At 36.4% G+C, this 25,020-nt stretch overlaps 1 protein-coding gene across 2 annotated transcripts in view; it reads left to right on the top strand.

The window, feature by feature from the left end:
- CAND1 (cullin associated and neddylation dissociated 1) overlaps window positions 1-16,683 on the top strand; it is a 41,068-nt gene extending 24,385 nt beyond the window's left edge. For both annotated transcript variants that reach the window (XM_024736882.1, XM_024736883.1), the window contains 11 exons: window positions 256-512; window positions 593-698; window positions 1,920-2,065; window positions 5,275-5,567; window positions 7,121-7,262; window positions 7,615-9,108; window positions 10,213-10,308; window positions 12,695-12,864; window positions 12,943-13,107; window positions 14,237-14,344; window positions 15,144-16,683. In XM_024736882.1, the coding sequence (XP_024592650.1) occupies window positions 256-512; window positions 593-698; window positions 1,920-2,065; window positions 5,275-5,567; window positions 7,121-7,262; window positions 7,615-9,108; window positions 10,213-10,308; window positions 12,695-12,864; window positions 12,943-13,107; window positions 14,237-14,344; window positions 15,144-15,368 (3,202 nt within the window). In that variant the 3' untranslated portion in view covers window positions 15,369-16,683. The remainder of the gene's footprint in view (window positions 1-255; window positions 513-592; window positions 699-1,919; window positions 2,066-5,274; window positions 5,568-7,120; window positions 7,263-7,614; window positions 9,109-10,212; window positions 10,309-12,694; window positions 12,865-12,942; window positions 13,108-14,236; window positions 14,345-15,143) is intronic.
- Window positions 16,684-25,020: the final 8,337 nt, after the last annotated feature.

The raw sequence follows: 25,020 nt of genomic DNA, 5'->3' as shown, positions 1-25,020 counted from the left end.
TCCTGTGTGTGACTTGATCACTAGCACTGTCCTGGCAGGACACAGACGTTTGACTGCTATTGAGTCATTGAACTGCACATGTGAAATGATTTGAAAGAGAGGGTTGGACCAACAAGATCGTTGGAACTTAGTGTGTAGATTTGTAGAGGAAAGACAATAGGGAGAAGGGGTAATCAAGAGGTGGTCAGAGGGCAGACATTTCAGTAGTACTTGGACATTTTGTATTTATTTGTTTTCTTTTTATTTTATTTTAAGGCAAGGAGGACTTCTTGTTAATTTCCATCCTTCAATTCTGACCTGTCTGCTCCCCCAGTTGACCAGCCCTAGACTTGCAGTGAGGAAAAGAACCATTATTGCTCTTGGCCATCTGGTTATGAGCTGTGGAAATATAGTTTTTGTTGATCTTATTGAACATCTGTTGTCAGAGTTGTCCAAAAATGATTCCATGTCAACAACAAGAACCTACATACAATGTATTGCTGCTATTAGTAGGCAAGCTGGTCATAGAATAGGTAAGAAATATTTATGTATTGAAAAGTTTTCTTTAAAAAATATTAACGAATGTTTATAAGAACTAATATGCTTTTCTTAGGTGAATACCTTGAGAAGATAATTCCTTTGGTGGTAAAATTTTGTAATGTAGATGACGATGAATTAAGAGAGTACTGCATTCAAGCCTTTGAATCATTTGTGAGAAGGCAAGTTTTTAAGATCTATATTTTTCAAATAAAAATTTTTCTTAAGAATAGAGTAATTAAGATGTAGATTAGGTGGGTGAGGAGAAATGGGTTTTAATGACAGCTGGGATTGAGTTTTGGATTTCAAATGTGTTTTAATTAAGTTTTTATTAAATAATAACTGATAACAATACAGTATTTGAAGTGAATATCATCTTTATTTTAAAATACAATCCTTACATTTATTTTGAAATGTTTCCTTCTTATTGTTAGGACTTTTCTTAAAGAACTTGGGAAAGGTATTTATAATTGTCTTTCAGTTTACTTTAATGATGTAGTCTTTATCCTGAGAGAGTACCAAGATAAATTAATTATCTGGTCAGAAATGTATACTAGTGAGTTTCATCTCTCTTCAACAGTTTTTGAGATGTGTTACAGCCATTTTGCTAGGGCAGTGATTCTCAGTTTTGGAACCTTGGTTCTAATAATAAAAACTGTATTTATGTACAAGAAGGCCATACTGGCTAAGTAGTGAGATTTGGGGTTTTTTTTTTTTGCTTTTGGCTAGAGTTGACAGTGTAGTAGCACAGTGTCTTGAGACTTCACTGTTGTTATTTGCAGTAATTATAAGCAGTTATTTGCCACTCATGGTTTTTGATAAGGAGCTTTTATAGTCATATCAAATTGTTAAAATCAGAAATTGTGGGATGCATTTCTGTCCTTTTAATTGAGAAATACAAATTATTTCTTTATTGTTGGGCATTTATTATATGTTCTGTCTTTTCTCAACATAAAGTTAGAAGACCAAGCCTAGATGAATGTACACTGGCATTTTCACCAATAATCCTAGTTACTGAAGATACATTTATCTGGGCTTGGTGTTCTAGCCGTGTGTTGAGAAGATAGAGCGTATACAGATTTCTCTGTGTGACCCCACACTAACTACGTCATACCATTTATTATAGGAATCATCTGACTTCAGAGATGTTAAAGTGTGTGTGGGGGTGTGGAGTTCATCTTAAAATTGATTAAATAAGAGTAATTTGAAAAGTAAATCTTTTTTAAAACATGAAGTCAGTGGGAGGGAAAGATGAAGGATCATTGGTGTTGAGGGCTGGAAACCACTTTCCTATACTATGTTAAAGGGAAGGGGAAAATATCTGGCAATAAAGCAAAATTGGCAGATACTGAATCAAGGAGAAAAGTATAATTATTCAAGGCAGCTTTTGTTTTTTTCTTCAGATGTCCTAAGGAAGTATATCCTCATGTTTCTACCATTATAAATATATGTCTTAAGTATCTTACTTATGATCCAAATTATAATTATGATGATGAAGATGAAGATGAAAATGCCATGGATGCAGATGGTGGTGATGATGATGACCAAGGTATTTCAAATTAAGTAGAAGGAATTTGTTACATTTTCATGAAAGACCCAGTGTTATAGATGGAGGTGATTCTTACCCAGATTGTGCTGTTTGTTTGTTTGCTTATGATAGTGAAAGTGGAAATAACCACAATATTCAACAAGAGCAAATTGATTAAAAAAATTATGGGGCATCCATGTATTGAACTGCTATGCACCATGTCCAAAATCATGGTCCTGTTAAAGCAGTTAATAAGTTGAATGAAAAGTGGGTAGCAAAAATTACTGTCCCAGTTTTATTTTATTAAATATGGTGAAAAAAATGTTACTAGTGTTTTTCTCTTGGCAAGCAATTATAAGTGACTTTTGTTCTTTATTTTTCACATTTTCTACAAAGTGTTTTTGTAAGGAGGGAAATGAATGTTATTTTAAAAATTGTACCTATAGATAACATATTCATAGCAGTTTGGTTGGTTTCATACATAGTTACTTTAATGAGAAATCCTAAATATTGTTTGAGGCTCCATTGACTTTCATGAATAATTTAAGCATTTCTGAGGCTCTTACGATTGATGTCATTGTGCTGTGATTTGTGGTATTTACTCTGGAAAGGAGTAGCACTTCAAGGACACAGGGTTGCTCATGTTTAGTTGTTTCTGCTAGTATTAAAAGAATCATAATAGAAATGTTTAAGTTATTAGGTATATGCATCGGTGGATTTCCTGTTAGTTATACTTTTAAGTTTGATTCTTTGAATGAATTTAGGTAATGACTTTGCTCTAAAGTCTGTAGTAATTTCATCCATCTTTTTTTTTTAAAAAAGGGTGGAAAAAACCTCTCTTAATCCCATTTTAGAGTCAAGCAGGTACTGCCTAATTTCTCTACACTACAACAGAACTCTTCAAAAGAATGAATGCTCTCCAACTCCTTTTTTCCTCTTTTCTCTTAAATCCAGTCTTCAGTGATTGCCAGTGACCTCAAATGTTTGAGTCTGCCTATTCCTCAGTTCTCAGCAGCATTTCTGTATTTAACTTCCAGGATACCACACCCTCCTATCTTTGTGATTACTCCTTTTCAGTCTCTGTGCTGGTTCCTCTTCATCACCCTGACCACTATACTTTGGAGTATTTCCGGGCTTAGTCCTTGACTTCTCTGTTATGTTCTTATGATCTTGTTGATTTCATCTAGTCTCTTAGCTTTAATATCAATATGCTGAAAAGCCAAATTTTACCTTTATCCCAGACTTTTCCTGTGAATTCCAGGTTCATATATGCAACTGCTTAACTGATTTACTGCTTAGATGTCTAAAATATCTTCTCTCCACCCTTCCCCCACTGCCTGCCCGAACCTGTTTCTTCTTTAGACTTCTCCATCTCAGAATGGCACCTCCATTCTTCTTAGTTTTTCAGGCCAAAAACTTTGGGGTTATACCTGATCGCTTCTTTTACACACCCTCCTCATCCAGTCTCCCATCTCAGGGCTTTCCCCTTACTTCATACTCAGATCTATCTCCCTTTGCAGCATTTTTATTTTCTTCATTACACCTAATCATTTTCTGATACACTGAAATTATTTTCTACCGTACCAGGATGTAAGCTTCATGAAGGAAGAGATTTTATTTTAGTCTTTCTTTATCAGTTGCTTTATCCCAGTGCCTAGGACAGTGCTTGACACACATTAGACACTCAGTAAATGTGTTATATTAACGAAGGGAAACCTTAGCTTATAATAGGAATATCCTTTGAAAAAAAGAGTAGCATTTTATGTTCCAGATTTTTTGATTGTTGGTTTTTTTAGTGTGGTAAGTACCAATGTTGAATAACAAACCAGGTCCTTCGGCTGCTTTATCAGGTACATGGATTATACCTAATAAATATCTTTTTATCATAGTGTTATTGTAACTTATAAAACCAACATAATTTTCGTGATTAAGCTGTTTAATTTTTTATAACCTTTAAGTATATTTTGTAAAGTAATTCCTATAGTTGGGTTGCCATTGGAAATTTTTCATTTATTTACGTGCTTTAAAATAATCTATTTGGTAGTACCCTATATTTTTCTTCAAATAGGTATTGGTGAATAAATCAAACGCCTTGGTTTAGCAGTATTTGGTTGGGTTTTACTATAAACTGCTAAGATGAAATTAAGTAAGCCTTCTGGAGATTGGAAAATTTTCCAAGGCATAGTTGGCTACATTTAGCTGTCACTAAGCTAATTGGAGTATAAGCCAAAGAAGTGATGATATCTTTTTTCTGCCACTGAGGAATCATTTCAGGACTATAGTTCTTATATCTAAGAATAACGAAATTATTGTTAGTAATTTTAGACTGTCCTGAGAACTGCTAATATGTAGGCCATCCTCCTGACTTCATGTTACCCAACTGATTCGGCTTGATGTTGTTAGAAGGAAATAATTTTCGGAGATTTCACGCACACAAAAGTTAGCAGGAATAGTAAGTGAGAGAGAATTGTTAATGCTTATGCTTGGAATATTGCTTTAATGTTTAACAGGAGTTTGGAGAAGCTGGTGCTCTGTTATGTGGGCAGAATTTTCTTGTTATAATTGAGAAAGTATAGTTTATTTAAGCTGTATTAAGATAATATCTTGAAAGGTTGAGAATATGCATATTCGTTCCTAATAGCCCATCAACAAATTTAGTGAAAAGCCTTGTAGTCACAAAGAAAGCTGATGTCAGGATTCTTTTTCTCCCCTGAAAAATTAGTTTCACAGCATGACCTGGGATTGGTGATCATTCTTTTTATCACATCATCTATATCACAAGTTTATTTTATAGTTTATCTTATAAACTCCCCAGTTGTTTGTTTGGTTTTCCTGTAGTGTCAAGTGAACCTTTTGAATTGAACTTCTATTCACATTATTTTAAAAGGCTGGGACATTTATGATTTTACAAATATTTATAATCTGAAGAAGTTTAATATGTTAACAAATGATTTTAAAGAGTTAATAAGCAGCTCATTACCCATAAATGAGAAAATGTTTGACAAATTAAAAACGCAATCAGATAATTTTTCTTTAGAGGTTTGTTTGTGTGTAAATTTTTATAAGTAAATTCTGCCTCCGATTTAAGTACTAGTTCTTTTTAAGCCTATCTATTGCTGTATATCTTAGTGGAAAGTTAGAAAACTATCTTAGTTATGAATATCAGTTCACTTTCTATATTAAACTTTTCTTATGATCAATAGCCTGTTAACATGAAAACTTCTCTTCAGGGAGTGATGATGAATACAGTGACGATGATGACATGAGTTGGAAAGTGAGACGTGCAGCTGCTAAGTGCTTGGATGCTGTAGTTAGCACAAGGCATGAAATGCTTCCAGAATTCTACAAGACCGTCTCTCCTGCACTGATATCCAGATTTAAAGAGCGTGAAGAGAATGTAAAGGCAGATGTTTTTCATGCATACCTTTCTCTTTTGAAGCAAACTCGTCCTGTGCAAAGTTGGCTGTGTGACCCTGATGCAATGGAACAGGGAGAAACACCTTTAACAATGCTTCAGAGTCAGGTCAGTTTAAAAGTGTGTTTTAAAAGTCATGCTAATAAATGTGGTCTTTTAAAGTGGCGTTTTTATATGGAAATACGAGTTCCAGAATAGCTTTAGAGAAACAGTTCTGGGATGTGTTTGTATAGTAGTTTATGGATGCTCATATTACATTACTTGTAAATAATTTACTCTGATTGAAGTTTTCTTGATTCTTCTTGGCTAAACAATATTAGCTTTAAGATTCAGTGAAGTAGTCTTTATCTTTGATTAATGGAGAAGTCTTAGGGCAGTGGAATTAGACAACTTGTGTTCATAGCTTCCTTCCCTCCTAATTTAGCTGTGTGATCTTGGACAAGTTATTTAGACATTTTATTAAGCCTCACTTTTCTCATTTGTAGTAAGAGTTTACTTAGAACTGTCTACCCAGGGTTGAGATGATATGATCTATGTAAACATACAGTGAAGCCTGCTACATAGTATTTATATATACCAGCTATTGTTATTGATAAAATACATATTTTTTTCACTTGAGGACATCTTTTCTAAGATCCTAAATGTTAGCTCTATATAGCCCCCATTTGTTGAATATTTAGTACATGCTAGGTATTTTCCTATCTTATATGCAGTCTCTACAGCAGCCCTATGGGGTACATATTTGTCCATTTTTGTAGATTACAAAACAGATGTTGAGAGGGACTAAACAACTAAACCAGAGGAGGGGATGTACATGCCATATCTATCTTGTTTTCAAGTAGTAAAAATTTTAAAAGTTTGTGGTGAACTTAAAGGTGAACACTGAAGATTGATTGTAGAAGGAAAAGAAAAAGTGTATGGAGGACATAAGCAATTGACTAAGTATATGGAAAGCAGATAAAAATCACAGGAAATTTTGATGATGCTGTGGTGAATTAATTAGATAGATGTTTTCTTTTGCCTCTAGTTCTCTCACATCATTGTTCGATATGGTATGTGTCTGTATCCTGGCATCCATAAGATTTATTGGTAAATTCCCTGTTTAGGATTTACTGACTGACATTAGGAAGTTTAGAAGCAGATGTCTTTGAATCTTGTTCCTGCCACTTGTAACTACATTTGAAGTGAGGTTGATTTCATTGTAACAGCCAACGAAAAGCAAACACAAGGACCCATTTAATGGTTTCTTTTCTATAATTTGTCTTTTTTCTTTAATTGCTTGTATGTGCTATTTCAGTTTCAAAAACCATTTATAAATTATGCTCCTAAAGTTTTGGTTGAAAATTATTTTATTGTTTAGATCTCTATTTAGTCTTGTGCATTTCATAAGTAAAATTAATCAAGGAAGACTTTTGTTGCTCTGTAGAAAGCTAATGATAGCTTTTCTCTGCTCTCTTATTTATCAGTATCAAGCAAATATAGTTTCAAGAGAACATATATAGTAGATGCAACAAAGTTTGTATTGTACAAATTGTTGACAGTGGAATTAGGAATTTGACCAAAAAAATTCTTCCATTTGTCCCCAGCCCCTGTAATTTGTGTTAAGTGTACTGAGGAAGTACCAGTAGCTGAACCAGCTAATGAGCACTTGATAATTACAGGTTCCCAACATTGTTAAAGCTCTGCACAAACAGATGAAAGAAAAAAGTGTGAAGACCCGACAGTGTTGTTTTAACATGTTAACTGAACTGGTAAATGTATTACCTGGGGCCCTAACACAACACATTCCTGTACTTGTACCAGGTATGAAAGAAATAGTAAATCACTTTTAGGACTTATTATAGACTTTATTAAGACTTAGATAAGCTTAAATAATTGTCTCCTTGAAAAGGATAATTTGTGACAACTTTGCACATGTAACTAACTTTTTACAGAACCATTGAATACCTAAAGTTAAAAGTTTAAAATCGTACCCTAAAATTTTTTACTTTAATATTTATCATAGCTTGTGGAATTTCGACTGCTTTAGAGATAATATATAGTGGGAACTTCAGCAGTCTTTTAGGGATTTGTTTTAAATTTTAAAACTAGCTTTAAATTCATAAAGGTGCCATGGATAAAAATACTGGATTTTTCTTTTTTGGTTGGGTTTTAGGAATTATTTTCTCACTGAATGATAAATCAAGCTCATCAAATTTGAAGATTGATGCTTTATCCTGTCTGTATGTAATCCTCTGTAACCACTCTCCTCAAGTCTTCCATCCTCATGTTCAAGCTTTGGTCCCTCCAGTGGTGGCTTGTGTTGGAGATCCATTTTACAAGATTACATCTGAAGCGCTTCTTGTTACTCAACAGCTTGTCAAAGTAATTCGTCCTTTAGATCAGCCTTCCTCGTTTGATGCGACTCCTTACATCAAAGATCTATTTACCTGCACCATTAAGAGGTTAAAAGCAGCTGACATTGATCAGGAAGTCAAGGAAAGGGCTATTTCCTGTATGGGACAAATTATTTGCAACCTTGGAGACAATTTGGGCTCTGACTTGCCTAATACCCTTCAGATTTTCTTGGAGAGACTGAAGAATGAGATTACGCGGTTAACTACAGTGAAGGCGTTGACACTGATTGCTGGGTCGCCTTTGAAGATAGATTTGAGGCCCGTCCTGGGAGAAGGGGTTCCTATCCTTGCTTCATTTCTCAGGAAAAACCAGAGAGCTTTGAAACTGGGTACCCTTTCTGCTCTAGATATTCTAATTAAAAACTATAGTGATAGCCTGACAGCTGCCATGATTGATGCAGTTCTAGATGAGCTCCCGCCTCTTATCAGCGAAAGTGATATGCATGTTTCACAGATGGCTATCAGTTTTCTTACCACACTGGCAAAAGTGTATCCCTCCTCCCTTTCAAAGATAAGTGGATCCATTCTCAATGAACTTATTGGACTTGTTAGATCACCTTTATTGCAAGGGGGAGCTCTTAGCGCCATGCTAGACTTTTTCCAAGCTCTGGTTGTCACTGGAACAAATAATCTAGGATACATGGATTTGTTGCGCATGCTGACTGGTCCAGTTTATTCTCAGAGCACAGCTCTTACTCATAAGCAGTCTTATTATTCCATTGCCAAATGTGTAGCTGCTCTTACTCGAGCATGCCCTAAAGAAGGACCAGCTGTAGTGGGTCAGTTTATTCAAGATGTCAAGAACTCGAGGTCTACAGATTCTATTCGCCTCTTAGCTCTACTTTCTCTTGGAGAAGTTGGGCATCATATTGACTTAAGTGGGCAGCTGGAACTAAAATCTGTCATATTAGAAGCCTTCTCATCTCCTAGTGAAGAAGTCAAATCAGCTGCATCCTATGCATTAGGCAGCATTAGTGTGGGCAACCTTCCTGAATATCTACCATTTGTCTTACAAGAAATAACCAGTCAACCCAAAAGGCAGTATCTACTGCTTCATTCCTTGAAGGAAATTATTAGCTCTGCATCAGTGGTGGGCCTTAAACCATATGTTGAAAACATCTGGGCCTTATTGCTAAAGCACTGTGAGTGTGCAGAAGAAGGAACCAGAAATGTTGTTGCTGAATGTCTAGGCAAACTCACTCTAATTGATCCAGAAACTCTCCTTCCACGGCTGAAGGGGTATTTAATATCAGGTGGGTACCTAAATTTTCTTATCTAAAAAAATTTTGTTTATTAGCAGTTGTTGCCTGGAAAGATTGCTAATGCTGAAGTTAAAACATTTCTGTATCTTGTTATATGTAGAACCTATTGCCTTATGTTATTGATATGGAGCCATATTCAAAGGACACCTTGTTGTTTAAAAGGATAAAGAGAGTGTAGTTAGATAATGATTAAATAAATCTGTTGTAGTTTCTAGTGTTTAATGTATTTTAATGTTACTCTTGTCTTAACGTGGGACAGATGTCTCTTGAATTAATATAGCCAGAGGAGCTTGCTAGAATTAATTACAGTACTAAAATTGGTGAACTAACCTGGTTCAAATGAAAGATTCTAGAAGAGTTTTCAGATTACCAGTGTCAACCCCTGTTGTCCCAGGAGAAGATAATAAAGGCTATTCATCCTTAGAAATTGCTTTCAGTTTTAATAAAAATCTTCACAGTCATGTAGTGGTTTAACCAGTTCCCTTTTGTGAGGGATAGAGCCTCGACTGCTGGTCTCGCAGGCTGCCTCCTTCCTGGTAGAAATTGTTCCTTTTGAAATCTAATGGAATTACGTTTCATAAGATGAGTAAACTTTGCTTCATTAGTATCCAGGAAGTAATAAGAAATACCCCTCTTGACCAAAGAGAGGTTTTTTTTTGTTTTTTATTATTTTTGGCTGTGTTGTTGGGTCTTCTTTGTGGTGTGCGGGCTTCTCACTGCGGTGGCTTGTCTTGTTGCGGAGCACGGGCTCTAGGCACGCGGGCTTCAGTAGTTGTGGCACATGGGCTCAGTAGCTGTGGCTCGCGGGCTCTAGAGCACAGGCTCAGTAGTTGTGGCGCACAGGCTCAGTAGTTGTGGCGCACGGGCTTGGTTGCTCTGTGGCATGTGGGATCTTCCCGGACCAGGGCTCGAACCCGTGTCCTCTGCATTGGCAGGCAGGTTCTTAAGCACTGCGCCACCAGGGGAGCCCAACCAAAGGGAGTTTTAAGGAATTAAAGACCCTGGTGTTATTTGAAGTGGTTTGAAAATGATAAAGGTGTCCATGGATTTTAGTTGACTTAAATACCAATAGACTTAAAATTTATTTTTAATTAGGCTCATCATATGCCCGAAGCTCAGTGGTTACAGCTGTGAAGTTTACTATTTCTGATCATCCACAGCCTATTGACCCCCTATTAAAGAACTGCATAGGTAAGTGGAAATGAAGATGAATATACTGAATAACTAGTTAACTGTCAAAAAACGAATCATTTCAATAGCTAAATATATCACCAAGGAACTAAAATGCTTTTAAGGGTCTGGTAATTCTTTCATAAAAAAAATAATTTTGCAAATAGCTGAAATTTAGTAAATATGCTAGGATGTCTTTAAAGTCAACTTACACATTCGATAATCATATTTTGGGAATGACGTAAAGTAAACTAATGGGTAAAGGAAAAAGATATATGATCTATCTGACTAATCTGAAGTTCTTCCCAGTTGTAAATGAATCACATTTGAGCTTGTGATGGCCCCAGTTCTTCGTTATTACTTGTATCTCTCCAGCTCCCAAGGGGATCTTTGGAGGCTTTTAAATTTAAGGTAGAAATTTAAGAATAAAAAAGATAATTCTTGTGGTAATTAGTTCTACCAACCTAAGAGGAGCTATCCAAGAAAGAAAAGGGCCATCTCTTTCTATGAAGACAAGAATTAGCTTTTAGTGTTATTTTCCATGATTTTATAACTTCCCTGTGTTGTTTTCATCATCAGTTTTCCTAGAGCTTTTAGTAACTAAACTCTCTGGTGTTTTCTTGAAGACAAGAATGGGGATACCAGCAGAGAGGATAGAGGGATATGGCAAAGAAGCTTTGCAGTTTCATGCCATTTAAAAAACACAGTCTAAAAGAAAAGAACTACCGAAAGGGATTACCAATTCAGAGTAAGGGGGACATGGGGGATAAATGGGTGCCAACGCTGAGACCTAGAATTAATTCAAAGAAAGTCTCTATCAGAAGATTCTTGCCTTTGTTCCCCTTGCCTCTTTTTGCTTTGATATATTTACTCACATTTTTGTCATTGTACAAGATACAGCAAAGGAAGAGACCTGTGCCAGATCTTTAGAGACATCTTTCTAGGTTGACAACAGTCAGCCAGTGTGCATCATTGGTATAGTTATTCAGTCAGATGATTATCATTCTGTTTGTTTAAAATTGAAATTCCTAGACCAAGTTGTTGGGGACCACTGATCCTGGACCACGCCACCATTTGTCTATCATAACAGCAATACTGTTTGTGCTTTACTGAAAGCAATTCACCATGATAGTAATTCTAAGCAAACAGAGGTGAGGAGGTTTAGTCTGGTACATTTAAATTCTTTTTGAACCCAAGCTACCTCTTAACCTTTTTTGTAGTCAGAACTTCCCTGGGTGGTGTTCAACCTTGAGTTTACCAACCTATGGTGTCTGAAGTATTTTTTTCCCCCTCCCATTTCTTCATATTGCTGTTGTGATACATTTAAGTCTTCTCATACCTTTTTTCCCCTGTGTATTCTAAAAGATTGCTTATGGTAGGGTTGAGATGACATAATGATGAGTAGCTCTGTGTGAATATCACCTGTGTACCAGACACTGTGTTCAGTAATGTACGTATAAAATTCTCATTTTATAAACTGGGAAACTGAAGCTCTTGCCTACAGTAACTTGCCAGAAGTTGGTCATACAGTTGACAAGTGAAGCAGTGTGGATCACCGTCTGTATGACTCCAAAGATCTTTGCACTATAATTTCTTTCCCCTGTGTGGAAGAACAACCAGACTTATATCTGTGTTTAAAGTGGCTAGGTGCTTTCTTTAGCTTTTTGTCCTACGGTAGGTTTCAGTTTCTTCCTTTTTGTATTCTTAGACCTCTTATCTATTTCTTGTTAAAGATAAAAATAGGCTTTGGGAGGCACATTTCTCCGTCATCTGATAAATTATATACTTGTTAACAGTATTCCATCTTTATCAAGCAGTGGATCTGTCCCCACCTTGCTTATCTTTTGAACTCAGGTTTTTAAATTTCACTTTTGGAATTTAAAATTTAAAGTAAATATAATGTAAACTTCATCTGAGCATAAATTTATTTGACTTGTCCACAGCTGTATCCCCACTGCTTCATGCCATAAATGCTCAATAAATGTTTTTTGAATGAGTGAAAAAAAATTCCATTTTTGTTGGTGCTTTTTTAGTGCGAGTACTAATTTTGAATTTTAAGGAGAATCATTCAAGTTACTAGTTCTTGTGGTTGCTGGCTCCATCACTTTTCTATGTCACCCACCTTTTAAATCAACTATTATAAAAGTAATGGGGAGCTTTTGGGGCTCTCACTCCTTACCTTTTGCATTTAAAGGTGCTGAGAATAGGTTTATCAGTTAAGTCCACTCACACTCAGACATAATAGTTTACCTGTTGTCAAAAGAAATTATATAGCTCACTTAGGATTTCATCATATTCCATGACCCACATTGAAGAAGTAACAATAATAAACTGTCAATTTAGGAAAATAATATAATGCATATTTTAAGCTTACCATAACTCTGTTGCTTCTCTTTCAATTTTTCAGGTGATTTCCTAAAAACTTTGGAAGACCCAGATTTGAATGTAAGAAGAGTGGCCTTGGTCACATTCAACTCAGCAGCACATAATAAGCCATCATTAATAAGGGATCTTCTAGATACTGTTCTTCCACATCTTTATAATGAAACAAAAGTTAGAAAGGAGCTTATAAGAGAGGTAAGTTAGATTGCACTGTTTACCTAAGCTTGTCTTTTACTTTCTAGTGTATCTACGTATTTTGTTTTATTTCAACAGGTAGAAATGGGTCCATTTAAGCATACAGTTGATGACGGCCTGGATATTAGAAAGGCAGCTTTTGAGTGTATGTACACACTTCTAGACAGTTGTCTGGATAGACTTGATATCTTTGAATTTCTAAATCATGTTGAAGATGGTTTGAAGGACCATTATGATATTAAGGTAAGATGTTTGTGCCTGTTTATAGAATGTTTTAGAAGAAGACTTCGCTAGTGACTTTCACCTTTGTAATCTACTCTTGTTATTAAGTGAGAAAGATTGGTTTGCTTGTCATGATTTTAGTGTGTTATAAACTAATATGCAAAAGTAATAGCGATGCAGTGTGACATCAGTTGACATACAGGAAAAATCCAGAAACCTTTTTATTGGAGGAGGACGTCAATATCAGGAGTTTCGTTAAAGGATAAGAGGAAGAACTGTTTTCAAATACACAAAGCAATCTGTAAAAGCAACCATAGAGAAATTATACTTCATGCTTCTTAGGTTTAGAGCATGAACTTTGCTCATAACTGCTTTTTGTTTTCCTGTTTGCTTAAGTCCGTTTAAAATGTCAACTATAAAAGGGTGATTTGAAAAATCTTTTTCTTCTAGTCAGGACCTTTGGTCAAGCAGGGCAAAAGTGGTAGTTGAGCAGTAACTCATCCATACTATCAGAACTCCAGCTTTCACGTTTCCATAATGTAATATGGAATAACCTGACCCCTCCGGAACTCAATGAAAAGAGCCCTGAAAGAATAGGATCCTTTTATTTCTACAGTTTATGGTCTAAGAGAAAAGATTATGGGTTACTGGACTTTATGGATTAATCTGAATAAGCAGGCTTTTTGTTTTGTTTTTTTAGTGAAATTTGCAAAGACAGTAGAAACTTCTTATAAAGCTTTTCTTCTAGTTCAATTATTTTCTTATTCACTGATTGTTCCATCTGGTGCACATGAGCTTTATAAAAAATACTGAGTCTGTGGCCCTATCCTGATGAGTGAAGTAAAAATAGGTATATTTGTTAAGCTCCCCAGCTGTGCTGTGTGGTCAGGATTGAGAACCACTCTTTTAGTTCTGTGCTCTAGGACCGTGACCATCTATCATGATAGATAAAGGTAACTCTAGTACTTGTAGGTAAAATTCCTTAGACAAGATTTGAGGCAATTCTGTGTGATTCCAATGGCAGATTACATTAAAATGAAACTTAATGGTACAGGTTAGTCATTTTCCTTTCAGAAGCTTTGTCAGAATTTGGGATTTGTCTTTAGAAAATAATGCAAAATCTAAATTTTGTCTCTTTTATTCATAATAGATGCTAACATTTTTAATGTTGGTGAGACTCTCTACCCTTTGTCCAAGTGCAGTACTGCAGAGGTTGGACCGACTTGTTGAGCCATTACGTGCTACATGTACAACTAAGGTAATGTTGATGTCATTGATTTAGGCCAGACTTAGTATGTTCAGGATCCCTAGTTGATTCTATACTGTGGTTTTCCAAATTTAACTATGCTAGCACCCTTATGTAGCAGTTTGTTTCAAAAGTTAACTTATTATTCCTATTCCTCACTTCCTTCAAACGTGGATGTTTTAGAAAGCTTAGTACTGTTAAATGCTATTCTCAAACGTTTGTTATAACAATCTGACACATATTTTTAAAGTACTGATATGGGTTAAAGTGTGATAGGGCCACAAAAGAGGAGGAAATGTTTAATTCTGGTGGAGGAGGGGGTGGGGGGGGTCACAGAAGGCTTCATATGCACGTGACAGCATTTAAAATGCACCTTGAGAAGTCAGGATTGTTTTAGGTCCAGAAGGTGAAACAGGACTTTTCATACAAAAATAATTATATGAATTAAGGCACAGAGATGTCAGTACATGACATGTTTGAAGAATAATGAATAAACAAGGTAGCTAGAGGGGTAGTTTCTTGATTGATTGATTGATAGAGGACAAAGTAGGACTTGCTAATAAGCAGATCCCACTCTTGGTTTTTATAATGGGCCTTGTATAGAATATTCCCTTAAAAGGAGATACAGAGCTACTACTAAAAAGAAGTTTCAGAGCAACTCTGCTTGAAGAATAATGTGCCTTTTGGATCTATGAAAGAGTAGCTTTGCTTTATTTATATGTGCTTAAATTTATTTATATGTGCTTAAATTGTTTGTTTGTATAAGAACTGCCTTTTATAGCATGTAATATAAATTTACTCATTGTTACAGGTAAAAGCAAACTCAGTAAAGCAGGAGTTTGAAAAGCAAGATGAACTAAAGCGATCTGCCATGAGAGCAGTAGCAGCACTGCTAACCATTCCAGAAGCAGAGAAGAGTCCACTGATGAGTGAATTCCAGTCACAGATCAGTTCTAACCCTGAGCTGGCAGCCATCTTTGAAAGTATCCAAAAAGATTCATCATCCACTAACTTGGAATCAATGGACACTAGTTAGATGTTGGTTCAACCTGGGGACCATTACATTGACCATATGATGCACTGAATTGACAGGTTAATCATAAGACATGGAAAGAGAAGTAAAGCTTCAAAATGTTCCACTTTTTTTTTTTTCCTTCGTGGAGACAGTTTGACTTTCTTCCATTGTTGTTTTTGTAGCATTTATTTCAGAAATACGTATTTCCATAATCCAGAGGTTGTAAAACCACTAATGTTTTAGTGGTTAGGGCAACATTTAAAATGACATCTAAAAGTTAGGATTGATGGAGATAGGGTCCAGTATCTATTTACCCTGTAATGTTTAGGATTAAAATGTTAAAATTTTGTGACCATGAATTTTCTTTCTTTTATAAATTTTCTCTTATTTAAAAATCAAAAATTCTGCAAGACAAAAAAAACCATGTTTCTTTTTCTTGTATAACTTTTTGTTTCAGCAACACAAATTGATTTTTAGCTGTGGCAGACAAGAATATCTGTGTAAGATTTGTTACGTTTCGGAGGGGCTGGCAGTTTAAAAGAGGTAATATCATTTTTTTAGGTCTGGGGATCGACAGTATCCCTGTTGCACACACTAATTTTGCATGAGCAAGTTTACAAATACGTATTGTCTGTAAGGCAGCATGTGCAGACCATTCATAAAACAAAAGTAAAAATAAGTATTATTGTATTAGTGCAATTTTCAGATATTTATTTTTGCACAGAAAACATATCTGGAGAGAAAGAGAGAGGAGTAAATTTTTGAAACTTTGGTTTTCTTAATGCCAGTGTGAATTTGCAGATGTTTTCAGCAAGTCAAGTCATGATAACAATTCGCCACTTCTTTTTCTATTATAAATTTTCGTATACATTTAAAATTTGAATATTTAAGTACTCAGTTTTTCTCAGTTACCCATTTGTGTGCGTGTGTTTCCACTCAGAAATTCTTAAAGCCAGATTTTTCTTTTCATTTCCTTTGTATCTCTACATTCCTTATCGAAAGAGTCAAATAACTATATGCTTTTGAATTTTACTTTTAGGAAAATTCTGAAGCTGGCTGTCACAGGTTTGTTAGCTAATAATAGTATTTTCTTTTAGTTGAGTTAGATTTTCCCCCTTTCTTGGAGAGCTAATTTACATATTGTATTCGGTAAGCGTTGACTACTTTTCCTGATTAAAGGGTCTGTGCTTGGGGGAAACAGTACCTTATATTGTAGTTAAGATTTTATTTAACATATCCTTCAGTGAGCTCATTTCACACTGTAGCCTCTTCCTTCAAATTTGTGGTGCTCCTGTAACAGTAAGAACTAATTTCTGAAATAAAAGACATCTCCTAATGCTGTGCAAACATAGTTTACATGTATTGAAGGAGGCAGTTGTTAAATTGAGTGACCAAGTTTAAGCATTCAGATATTTGAAAACTGCACCCTTTATTTTTGAAACTGTGAATTAGAAGTATTTTTCCTGCTGTATTACTTAACCTGCTTTAACATCCAAGTATGCGGTGATTTTAATTGGTAACATACTGTGGTTATTAGATTAACAGCTTGACTTCAGATATTCAGATGATAATGCATAAGACATCATTACCAGTAAGGATTTTGATTAGGACATGGACCATTACATGAAGCTGGTGCCATTTCAGAATGTGGCAGGTGATAATCATACCATAATTTGCATAAAACTGTAATAGACATTTATTTTGAGATGTTGGTATATTATGTACTATGCATTACCGTGATATAGATGTTGTGGATATATTTAAGTATTTGGTTACATCGTTTCACAATAAATTACAATACTGCAGGCTCTAGGACCGTATAGGAGACTGACATGCATATGTTGTGTGAATGTCTTAGTTAAGTGTCTGAAGTTAAATCCATATACTTTTCATGTATTGGATTTCTCCATTCTTTAACTTCTAAAAGGCTTACAGTTTTTTTCTTGTTTTTTTGAGTCTTGCAAAATGGCTAACTTTTCTAATATAGCTGAAATTCTATCTTCTAACAAAAGAAAGATTCTGCTCTTTTCTAGTAGTAGATATGGTTTTAGTGTTTATATATATATAATACATATTATATGTATATACTCACATAAATAACAAAATTAGTAAAAGTAGGATACTCAGATTTTAAATGCTGAGTCATACTGATTAACTTCATACTTCTAGTGGTAATGTCCTGATATTGGAATGGAAGTTGCAAGGTGTGGCGTTCAGTCATAATCTGCCACTCATACTGCTTACTGGTCTTTTAAATATTAGGAAGTTCTGCTTAGCAATTCTGCATATGTAGGTTCCTCAGGAGATCTACAATAGTAAGAGAACAGCTGCTCTCTGATTTTCTTGAGAACGTTTAAATTGTTTAGATCTACCCAATTTCTTTTTATTTTTTTTTTTTATTATTTTTTTTTTGTGTGTGGTACGCGGGCCTCTCACTGCTGTGGCCTCTCCCGTCGCGGAGCACAGGCTCCGGACGAGCAGGCCCAGCGGCCATGGCCCACGGGCTCGGCCGCTCCGCGGCACGTGGGATCCTCCTGGACCGGGGCACAAACCCGTGTCCCCTGCATCGGCAGGCAGACTCTCAACCACTGCGCCACCAGGGAAGCCCCCCAATTTCTTTTTAAAGCTCAGTATGGGGTTGTGTTTTTAGGTTAGGTTATTTTATGAAACTAAGGCAGAAAGGAAATTTGCTATGGCAAAGACTAAACTAAAAATTTTAAATCAGTAGCACTGAATGAGTTTTTAAATGTGGTCATGTATTCATTAATGATATCTAAATTTGCTTAACCCCTGGGAATTAGAATTCTTAAAATATTGGAGTATGGAGACTTCAACAAATGTTTGAATATTTATATAATTTTTATGTAACCATAAGTAACCAAATCATGTTTTTTGTTTTTTTTACACTTTTGTTGGGTAAATGGTAAAGAAATAACATATGGGCATATCTCACGTAACCAGTTTTAAGGGATATCTTTATATCTAGCTCAGTCTCAGATATATGAATATGATTATATAGGCATGATTGAAGTTTAAAATGATGAAATATACAACATCCTCAGTCACTGAAAAATTCAGTTTACTGGTTAACTAATAAACCTTGTAAGGTGTGTTTAGCCACATGTCAAATACTTGACAATTTTTTAGAAGTTGAAATAACATTTTCTGCCCAAATCAAAAATTTTACCAAAAATTTCAGTTGTTAAAATTAACTGCCAATCTCTAGGTATATTATGCTTAGTAAATATTTTGATATTAAAGAGCTTAAAATTTTCAGTAAATGTTGATTCTAGCTCTATCTTAAATATTGAATCCCAATTTTCAAACTACTGCCACCCCAGATTCACATCTGTTTTTGAAATCTTAATTAATCTTCTGTGAAATGGAAAATGGACAATAACGACAACAGTTCATTTTACTGTTTGGGAAGAGGATATTCTGGTTTTAGCTGATTTTTTTCCAGTTAATTAAGTAAAACTCCTCTGATGCCTTTGGCTGCAAAATGCAACACATTGGAAGTATTACGTGGCAAGCTGCCAAAATCTCACCAGATATGGCCATTTTCTTAAGAAATATGTACAATGAAATTACATTTTCCCTTTACAATATAGTAAGTTGCTTATTTTCCTATTAATACTAGAAAAATAGGACTTTGTGAACACCTACACTGTAATTTAGGACAAGAGTTACCAGCAACATGTTTTTGGCTCTTTGTAACAACTTTGAAAGTTAGCACTTTTCATAAAAACCAACTTCAATTAAAACTAAGGAGAGTATTACAGATAATTTTACTTTGTTAGACTCTGTAATGTTAATGTGTCAGTATGCTTTTTTAGTAGAGGGAGTCTTAATACCCTGACCGCTTTGTACTTTAGTTCTGATGTTAAGTGATTGTCAGTGATTTTGGCAAATTGAATTGTTTCACTTAAGTCTTAGATGAGAAAAAGCTATCTGTGAACTGAAATTCTTTCTAGATTAGGATGTATTGGAATTAGTGTATTTAGCCATTATCAGTAAATAGTGGCTGATGCACGCTGGGTGATTTTATTCTAGAGTGCTCTCTCACAAGAAAAATCTGAAGAATTGTATTTTAGAACTGGTTAATGTATGATAACCACGATAACCTCATGATTTAGTAGCCCGTAATAATCCTGTTACTTTGAAAAACTATTTTACTTGTTTCATAGACATTTCACTTTTAATATAAACCCAACTGCTTACTTAGGTAAGAGCAGCTAAATGTGTGTGGTGGTATTTTACTGTAATCCTAATGTAGTATTTTTAAGACACCAAATGTGTACTTTACTTGGAATCCTTACCATCCATGAACTAAATTAGGCTTTCCTAAAAGGTCTGGAAATAAACACCTAGTTTCTTGTTCTAGAAATAAAACCCATGCTTTCCTCCAGACTTGGTACTTAAGTAGAAAAATGCATGTTCTTTTTAGATCAGGATTTCTCAACCTAGCACTATGACATTTTGGACTGAATAATTCTGTGTCATGGCAGCTGCCCTGTGCATTGTAAGATAACAACATCCCTCGCCTCTACCCACTTAGATACCAGTAGTACCATCACCACCCCCAGTTGTGACAACCAAAATTGTCTCCAGATATTGCCAAATGTCCCCAGTGGAGTAGGGGAAGAGGGAGAGAGTGCAAAATTGCCCCAGTTAAGAACCACTACTCTAGAGATCTTTTTCTTGTTTCTTGTTAGTAGGTAAAACCAACTGAGATTCTATACATGCAGAAGTTTTCAGACATTCTTAGTGTCAGTTCTTCATCTTCCTAACTAAATTTAAGTACTGTTTTTAACCTATTTTCTTCCACCAGTTACTTAGAACTATCATGATTTAGTGAAAATAGGTTTCTATTTCTATATATTACCTCCTCTGATTTAAATGGATGGTCTTTATTAAATCCCTTAACATACTTTTTTTTTTCTGCCTATAAAATGCTTTCTCTTACTTAAAGAAATATGAGTATTAAGGGGCCTTCTACTACACAGGGGAATATGAGGCAGTGTGAGTGCTTTGCAATTGGGGTACTGTATAAAAAGGCAACTAGTACATTTTACTTGAATTCTTGAAAAAGAATAAGTGGATTTTCAAAATTACTCATTTACATTCTCTTCAAGAGAACAGTTTGTTCATTAATTTACTTTCTTGAGCTAAAGACTTGCTTTCAGTACAGGTAATTTCCTGTTTAGCTGTAATATTTAAAGACATGCCAAACAGTGATGGGGGGGTATTAGGTATTATTTCAAAACTATATATTTGAGCTTTGAAAGTAAATTGTAAAAGTAAAGGTGACTCTAGCAGATTTTTGCTATTTTTCTAGGATTAGTTGATGTTTAGAGACAATAAAATCCTTCTTATGAATGTTGATAACCACCCATGAGATTTTAAAGACTGAACGGTGGTAGGCAAGTGGCAGGAAAACCTATCACAAATCAAATTGCTTACTCTTTGAAATAAGACCATTGAATGAGTCATCTTTCAAGCTTCTGAACCATTTTAGTCCCACTTAGCAGAATTGGCATAAACAAAAATAAAAGTTAATTTCCTTTTACATGATGTTTTTTTGAAGTATTAAATGAGGCTGATTGGTCAACAGTTTTAGTAAGGTCAGAATGCTGAGTTTGGAAACCTTGAAAAATCATAGTCTTTAAAACCTGCATTTAAAAGACTTTTGAAATTTGTTTCAGCATCAGTTGCCCTCTGAAGCAGAGTCAAGCATTGTCAGATGACCGTGTGTGTATGAGAGGCCCCACTGCTGATCTGCATTGCTGTAGCCCCTGCTCACCATGCTCTACCTGTCAAGCTTTACGTAAAACTTACTGCCACGCCTCCATCCTTGTAAACAAAGGCAAAGCTAATTACCTTTTTCCCTCCTTCCTTTGGTGCCTCTCTACTCTTTAGTAGTATGTGCTTAACACTGGGGACAGTATGGGGGAAACGCTACATAATTACAGTTAAGTAGTGTTTCAGCAGGGGAGATACCGTTAGGGCTCTGTATGATTTGTGGCACAGATTCCTGGTCTGGGGATCAGGACAAGCCTAAGCCAAGGGTGCCGTGTACTCCATGTGGTGGGAATAGAATTAGCAACAGCATAGAGCCAAGAGGTCATGCTGTATTCAGAAGCTGAATATGGCTGTAGTCTGGAATATGAGGGAGAACAGTAAGAAGCTAGGAAGGGCAGATTATAGAGGGCCTTGTAAACGTTTTGGATTTAACTTCAGGGATGATGGCAAGCCTAGAAATACTTAAAAGCCAGTCATGTGATCAGATTTGTAATTTTGAAAGATTAGCTGCCGTATAGAGAATGGACTGGAAGGAAGGAAAGACACTTGGTGAGTTAGGATGTTTATGGAATAATATATGTGAAAGGGAATGTTGTGCTGAACCAGTGTAGATTTGGAGGGGAAGTCAGGGTGTTCGAGATAAAACTGACAGGACAACAACTGACTGGATGTTGGAAATACGGACAATTAGGCTGCAATACATACAGTCCCCCAAACAGGTGGTTTAGAATACATTATCCTACATAGCTATGGTGGATAGCACGGGGGTCTGCTTCCCACCTCACTGGGACCCTGGATAACGAAGCTGCCACTGGGAATGTGGTCAGTTGCTGTGGCAGAGGGAAAGTGAGAAGTGAGTCACATCTGTCACACAGTGCTTTTGCTTGACAATGACACACACCACTGCTGATCACATTTTGGTGGCCAAGAAGTCTTACGGTCATACCTAACAGCCGAACACTCATTCACCAGGCATTGGTAAGAACAGTCAGCTCCGTTGAGCTGTGGAGTGGTCCTTTTTTAAGAGGCGAAATGTGGGCAGAAGAGTTAGGTCACATTGCACACCCCACTGCAAACAACTCAAAATTAGACGTTCCCACCGATTCTTACAAGTTCTTTTCAACCACTCTGCCACTGAGTTTCTCCTAAGCTCCTTCTCCACTCACTGTCTGCCTCCTCTCCTTCTTTCATCTCTTCCTTCTTCCATACCCTCCTACAACCATCCTCACACCTTCCACAGTAGCAATCAAATTTTGTTAGCAACTTTTTAAGCTGTGGCACCCAGGGCCATGGGAAGTGGCTCATCTACCTCAGGCATTACCCCCCACCCAGAGTTCAGCTGTATTTTTCCAAACAAAAACAGCAGTCTCCTAAAAGTGCCAGCAATTTTGATATTTTCTGAAATGTACTTATGTAGGTATCACTCAATATTCCAACCCTATAATTGTTGCTTTTATCAACCTTTATCTCTGCTATTTCAACCGACCACTCTGAAGGCTACAAGCTAAGATATTTTCATCCAGAGCTGTTTGAATCTCTAGTATCCTACTCTAACTATAACATCAAGCTCTGCCCTAAACTGATTTTTGACCTCACAGAGTCCTGTGATCGATTTTTCCCACCATTTTCTCAGTTTCTTTTAGCCTTCTGTCATTACCTAATCTGGATCTCCTGGTTTTTGTAAATGATTTATTCATAAAATTACTTGTCCTTTTACTGCATATAGGGATGCCCCCTCTCCCACTCCCTAAACCTTCCTTTAAGTGTTACGCTTAACCCCTGCCTCCATACTCAGTGGACTACCTACCATTAACATCATTTTGTCAATAAATTTAAGGCCATTGTTCTTGTCCCTCCACCTAAGAATCTCATATCCATTCCCATCCTCATGTCCGCATCTCCGAGGCTGAGTTGGTGGTTCTTTGCTCAAGTCCAACCTTTCTCCCAGAGCCCAGCTTCCACTAGCCTCTCCCAGGTTTCGGTTAAATTGGTCCTCCATCTCGTCCCTTTTTCCTCAATACCACTTTCCCTAGTTCCATCTGCTGGACTCTCAGAAATACACTGAAGTCTCGTCTAAAAAGATAAAAAAAAATTTTTTTATTGCATCTTCCACAAGATGTCATCTCTCTGTAGAGAATTAGATAGGCTTTCCCAATTTCTTGCCGCCTTTTCACTTCTTAACCTGTTCTAATCTGGCTTTCATCCCTCTGTAGGTGGTCATAGCAAACCAATTTCAGTGAAGTCCTTTATGCCAAAATGGCCTTCAGTCTTTCTCTTACTTGAACTCATTGATATCAATACAGCTGATCACTCCCTCCATGAGACTACCTGTTCCCTTGGCTTCTAGGATGTTACCGTCTAGGGGTTTCCTTATACCCGTGAGACCACTGCATCTTAGTTTCCCTTAAATATTGTTCACCAGGGCCTTCAGTTCACATGTCTTCTCATTTATAATCCTTCCTGGATCATCTCATCCATTTCTCATGGTTTACGTGTTGATTTCTAAATCTGTATACCCAGCTCAGTCGTGTATTTCAGACTATTATATCAAACCACTTGCTGGACACACTATAAATATATCCCAAACACAGCATAGCTAGAGCTGAACTCAGCGTCTTCCCCTGGTTTTTCCCTGTCTTTGCTGATGGCACCCTGTTTACCCAGTCACTCAAGCTGGAAATCTTAACACAAATTTGGAGGCAGAAAGTGTAAATAACAAAGAACATAGACATGTCTGCTGCCAGACATCGTCTGGGTTTGAATCTCGGCTCAATATTAGTTATTTGACTTGGGTAAATTACTTAGCCTCAGTTTCTTCATCTAAAACATGGGGATAAACGTAGTAGCTACCTCACAGGATCATTGTGAGGATTAACTAGGAATACTCGTAAAGCACTTAAAACTGCCTGGTACGTAGTTTGTGCTATATAATTGTTAGCTCTTGTTAACATTCTGCCCATTTTATTTCCTAAATATTTCTCATGTCCATCTCCAGTACTCTTCTGGTTCAAGACCTCATTTCCTTGCCTATTGATTGGACTACTACAAATGCCTCCTAACTAGCATTTAGGTTCATTCATCCAGGAAGCTAATTTATTAAGTACTTTGCTAGGTCCTGCCAGACCTGCAGAGCCAGGTGAGAGGCCATACCTGACATAAAGAAGTGTGCTGGTTACCAGGAGAGACCTGACATAGGAAGCACCATAGAGTTCTACTGTATGAGAAGTGTATTCAGGAGACAGAGTAGGTGACAGTAGAGTATATGATCCATTCTACACTGGTGGGGCAGGAAAGGTTCTTGGAAAAGATGAAATGTCTTGAGATAAGAGGTATTCTACCTTAGAAGAGTTGTTTTCAAATGCGTGTGCAGGGCCCAATAATCGCTTTTCTGTTTTTTGTGTGTTTTTTTGTTTTTTAATGTTCCCAGGTCCTGATGCCTTCCCAGACCACACTTTGGGACCCGCTGCCTTAGGATACCCAGAGAGCATGCATTCCCAGGTCCTCTCAACTGCCAAAACGATGGTCTTGACCATTTCATATTCTTGCACTACATCCTTCAATCGCTCCTTTTTGCCTTATAGGGCAAGTACAAGCTCTAGATCTGGCTACTGTTTGCTCCTCTAGCCTCAGCATCTGTCACACCTAAGACTGACCGTTATCCTCAGGCAAGAGTGAAATATTTCCCTCAGCCACCATGCTGCTCCTAACCTTTACACCTTTGCTCAGGTTATACCTTTTGTCTGGAATATCTTGCTTTTTCTTCCCTTTATGTAGCTGGCTGCTACTTTGTAAGCTGAGTCAAGGATTTCAAAAGCCTCCCATGATGCCAGGTGACAAGAAGGACATAATCTAGGGGCCAACTCCCATCTTT

This window comes from Neophocaena asiaeorientalis, unplaced genomic scaffold (genome assembly GCF_003031525.2).
Source record: "Neophocaena asiaeorientalis asiaeorientalis breed wild unplaced genomic scaffold, Neophocaena_asiaeorientalis_V1.1 scaffold134, whole genome shotgun sequence".
Classification (NCBI taxonomy): Eukaryota; Metazoa; Chordata; class Mammalia; order Artiodactyla; family Phocoenidae; genus Neophocaena; species Neophocaena asiaeorientalis.
This window is presented reverse-complemented; position numbering and strand designations above follow the sequence as displayed.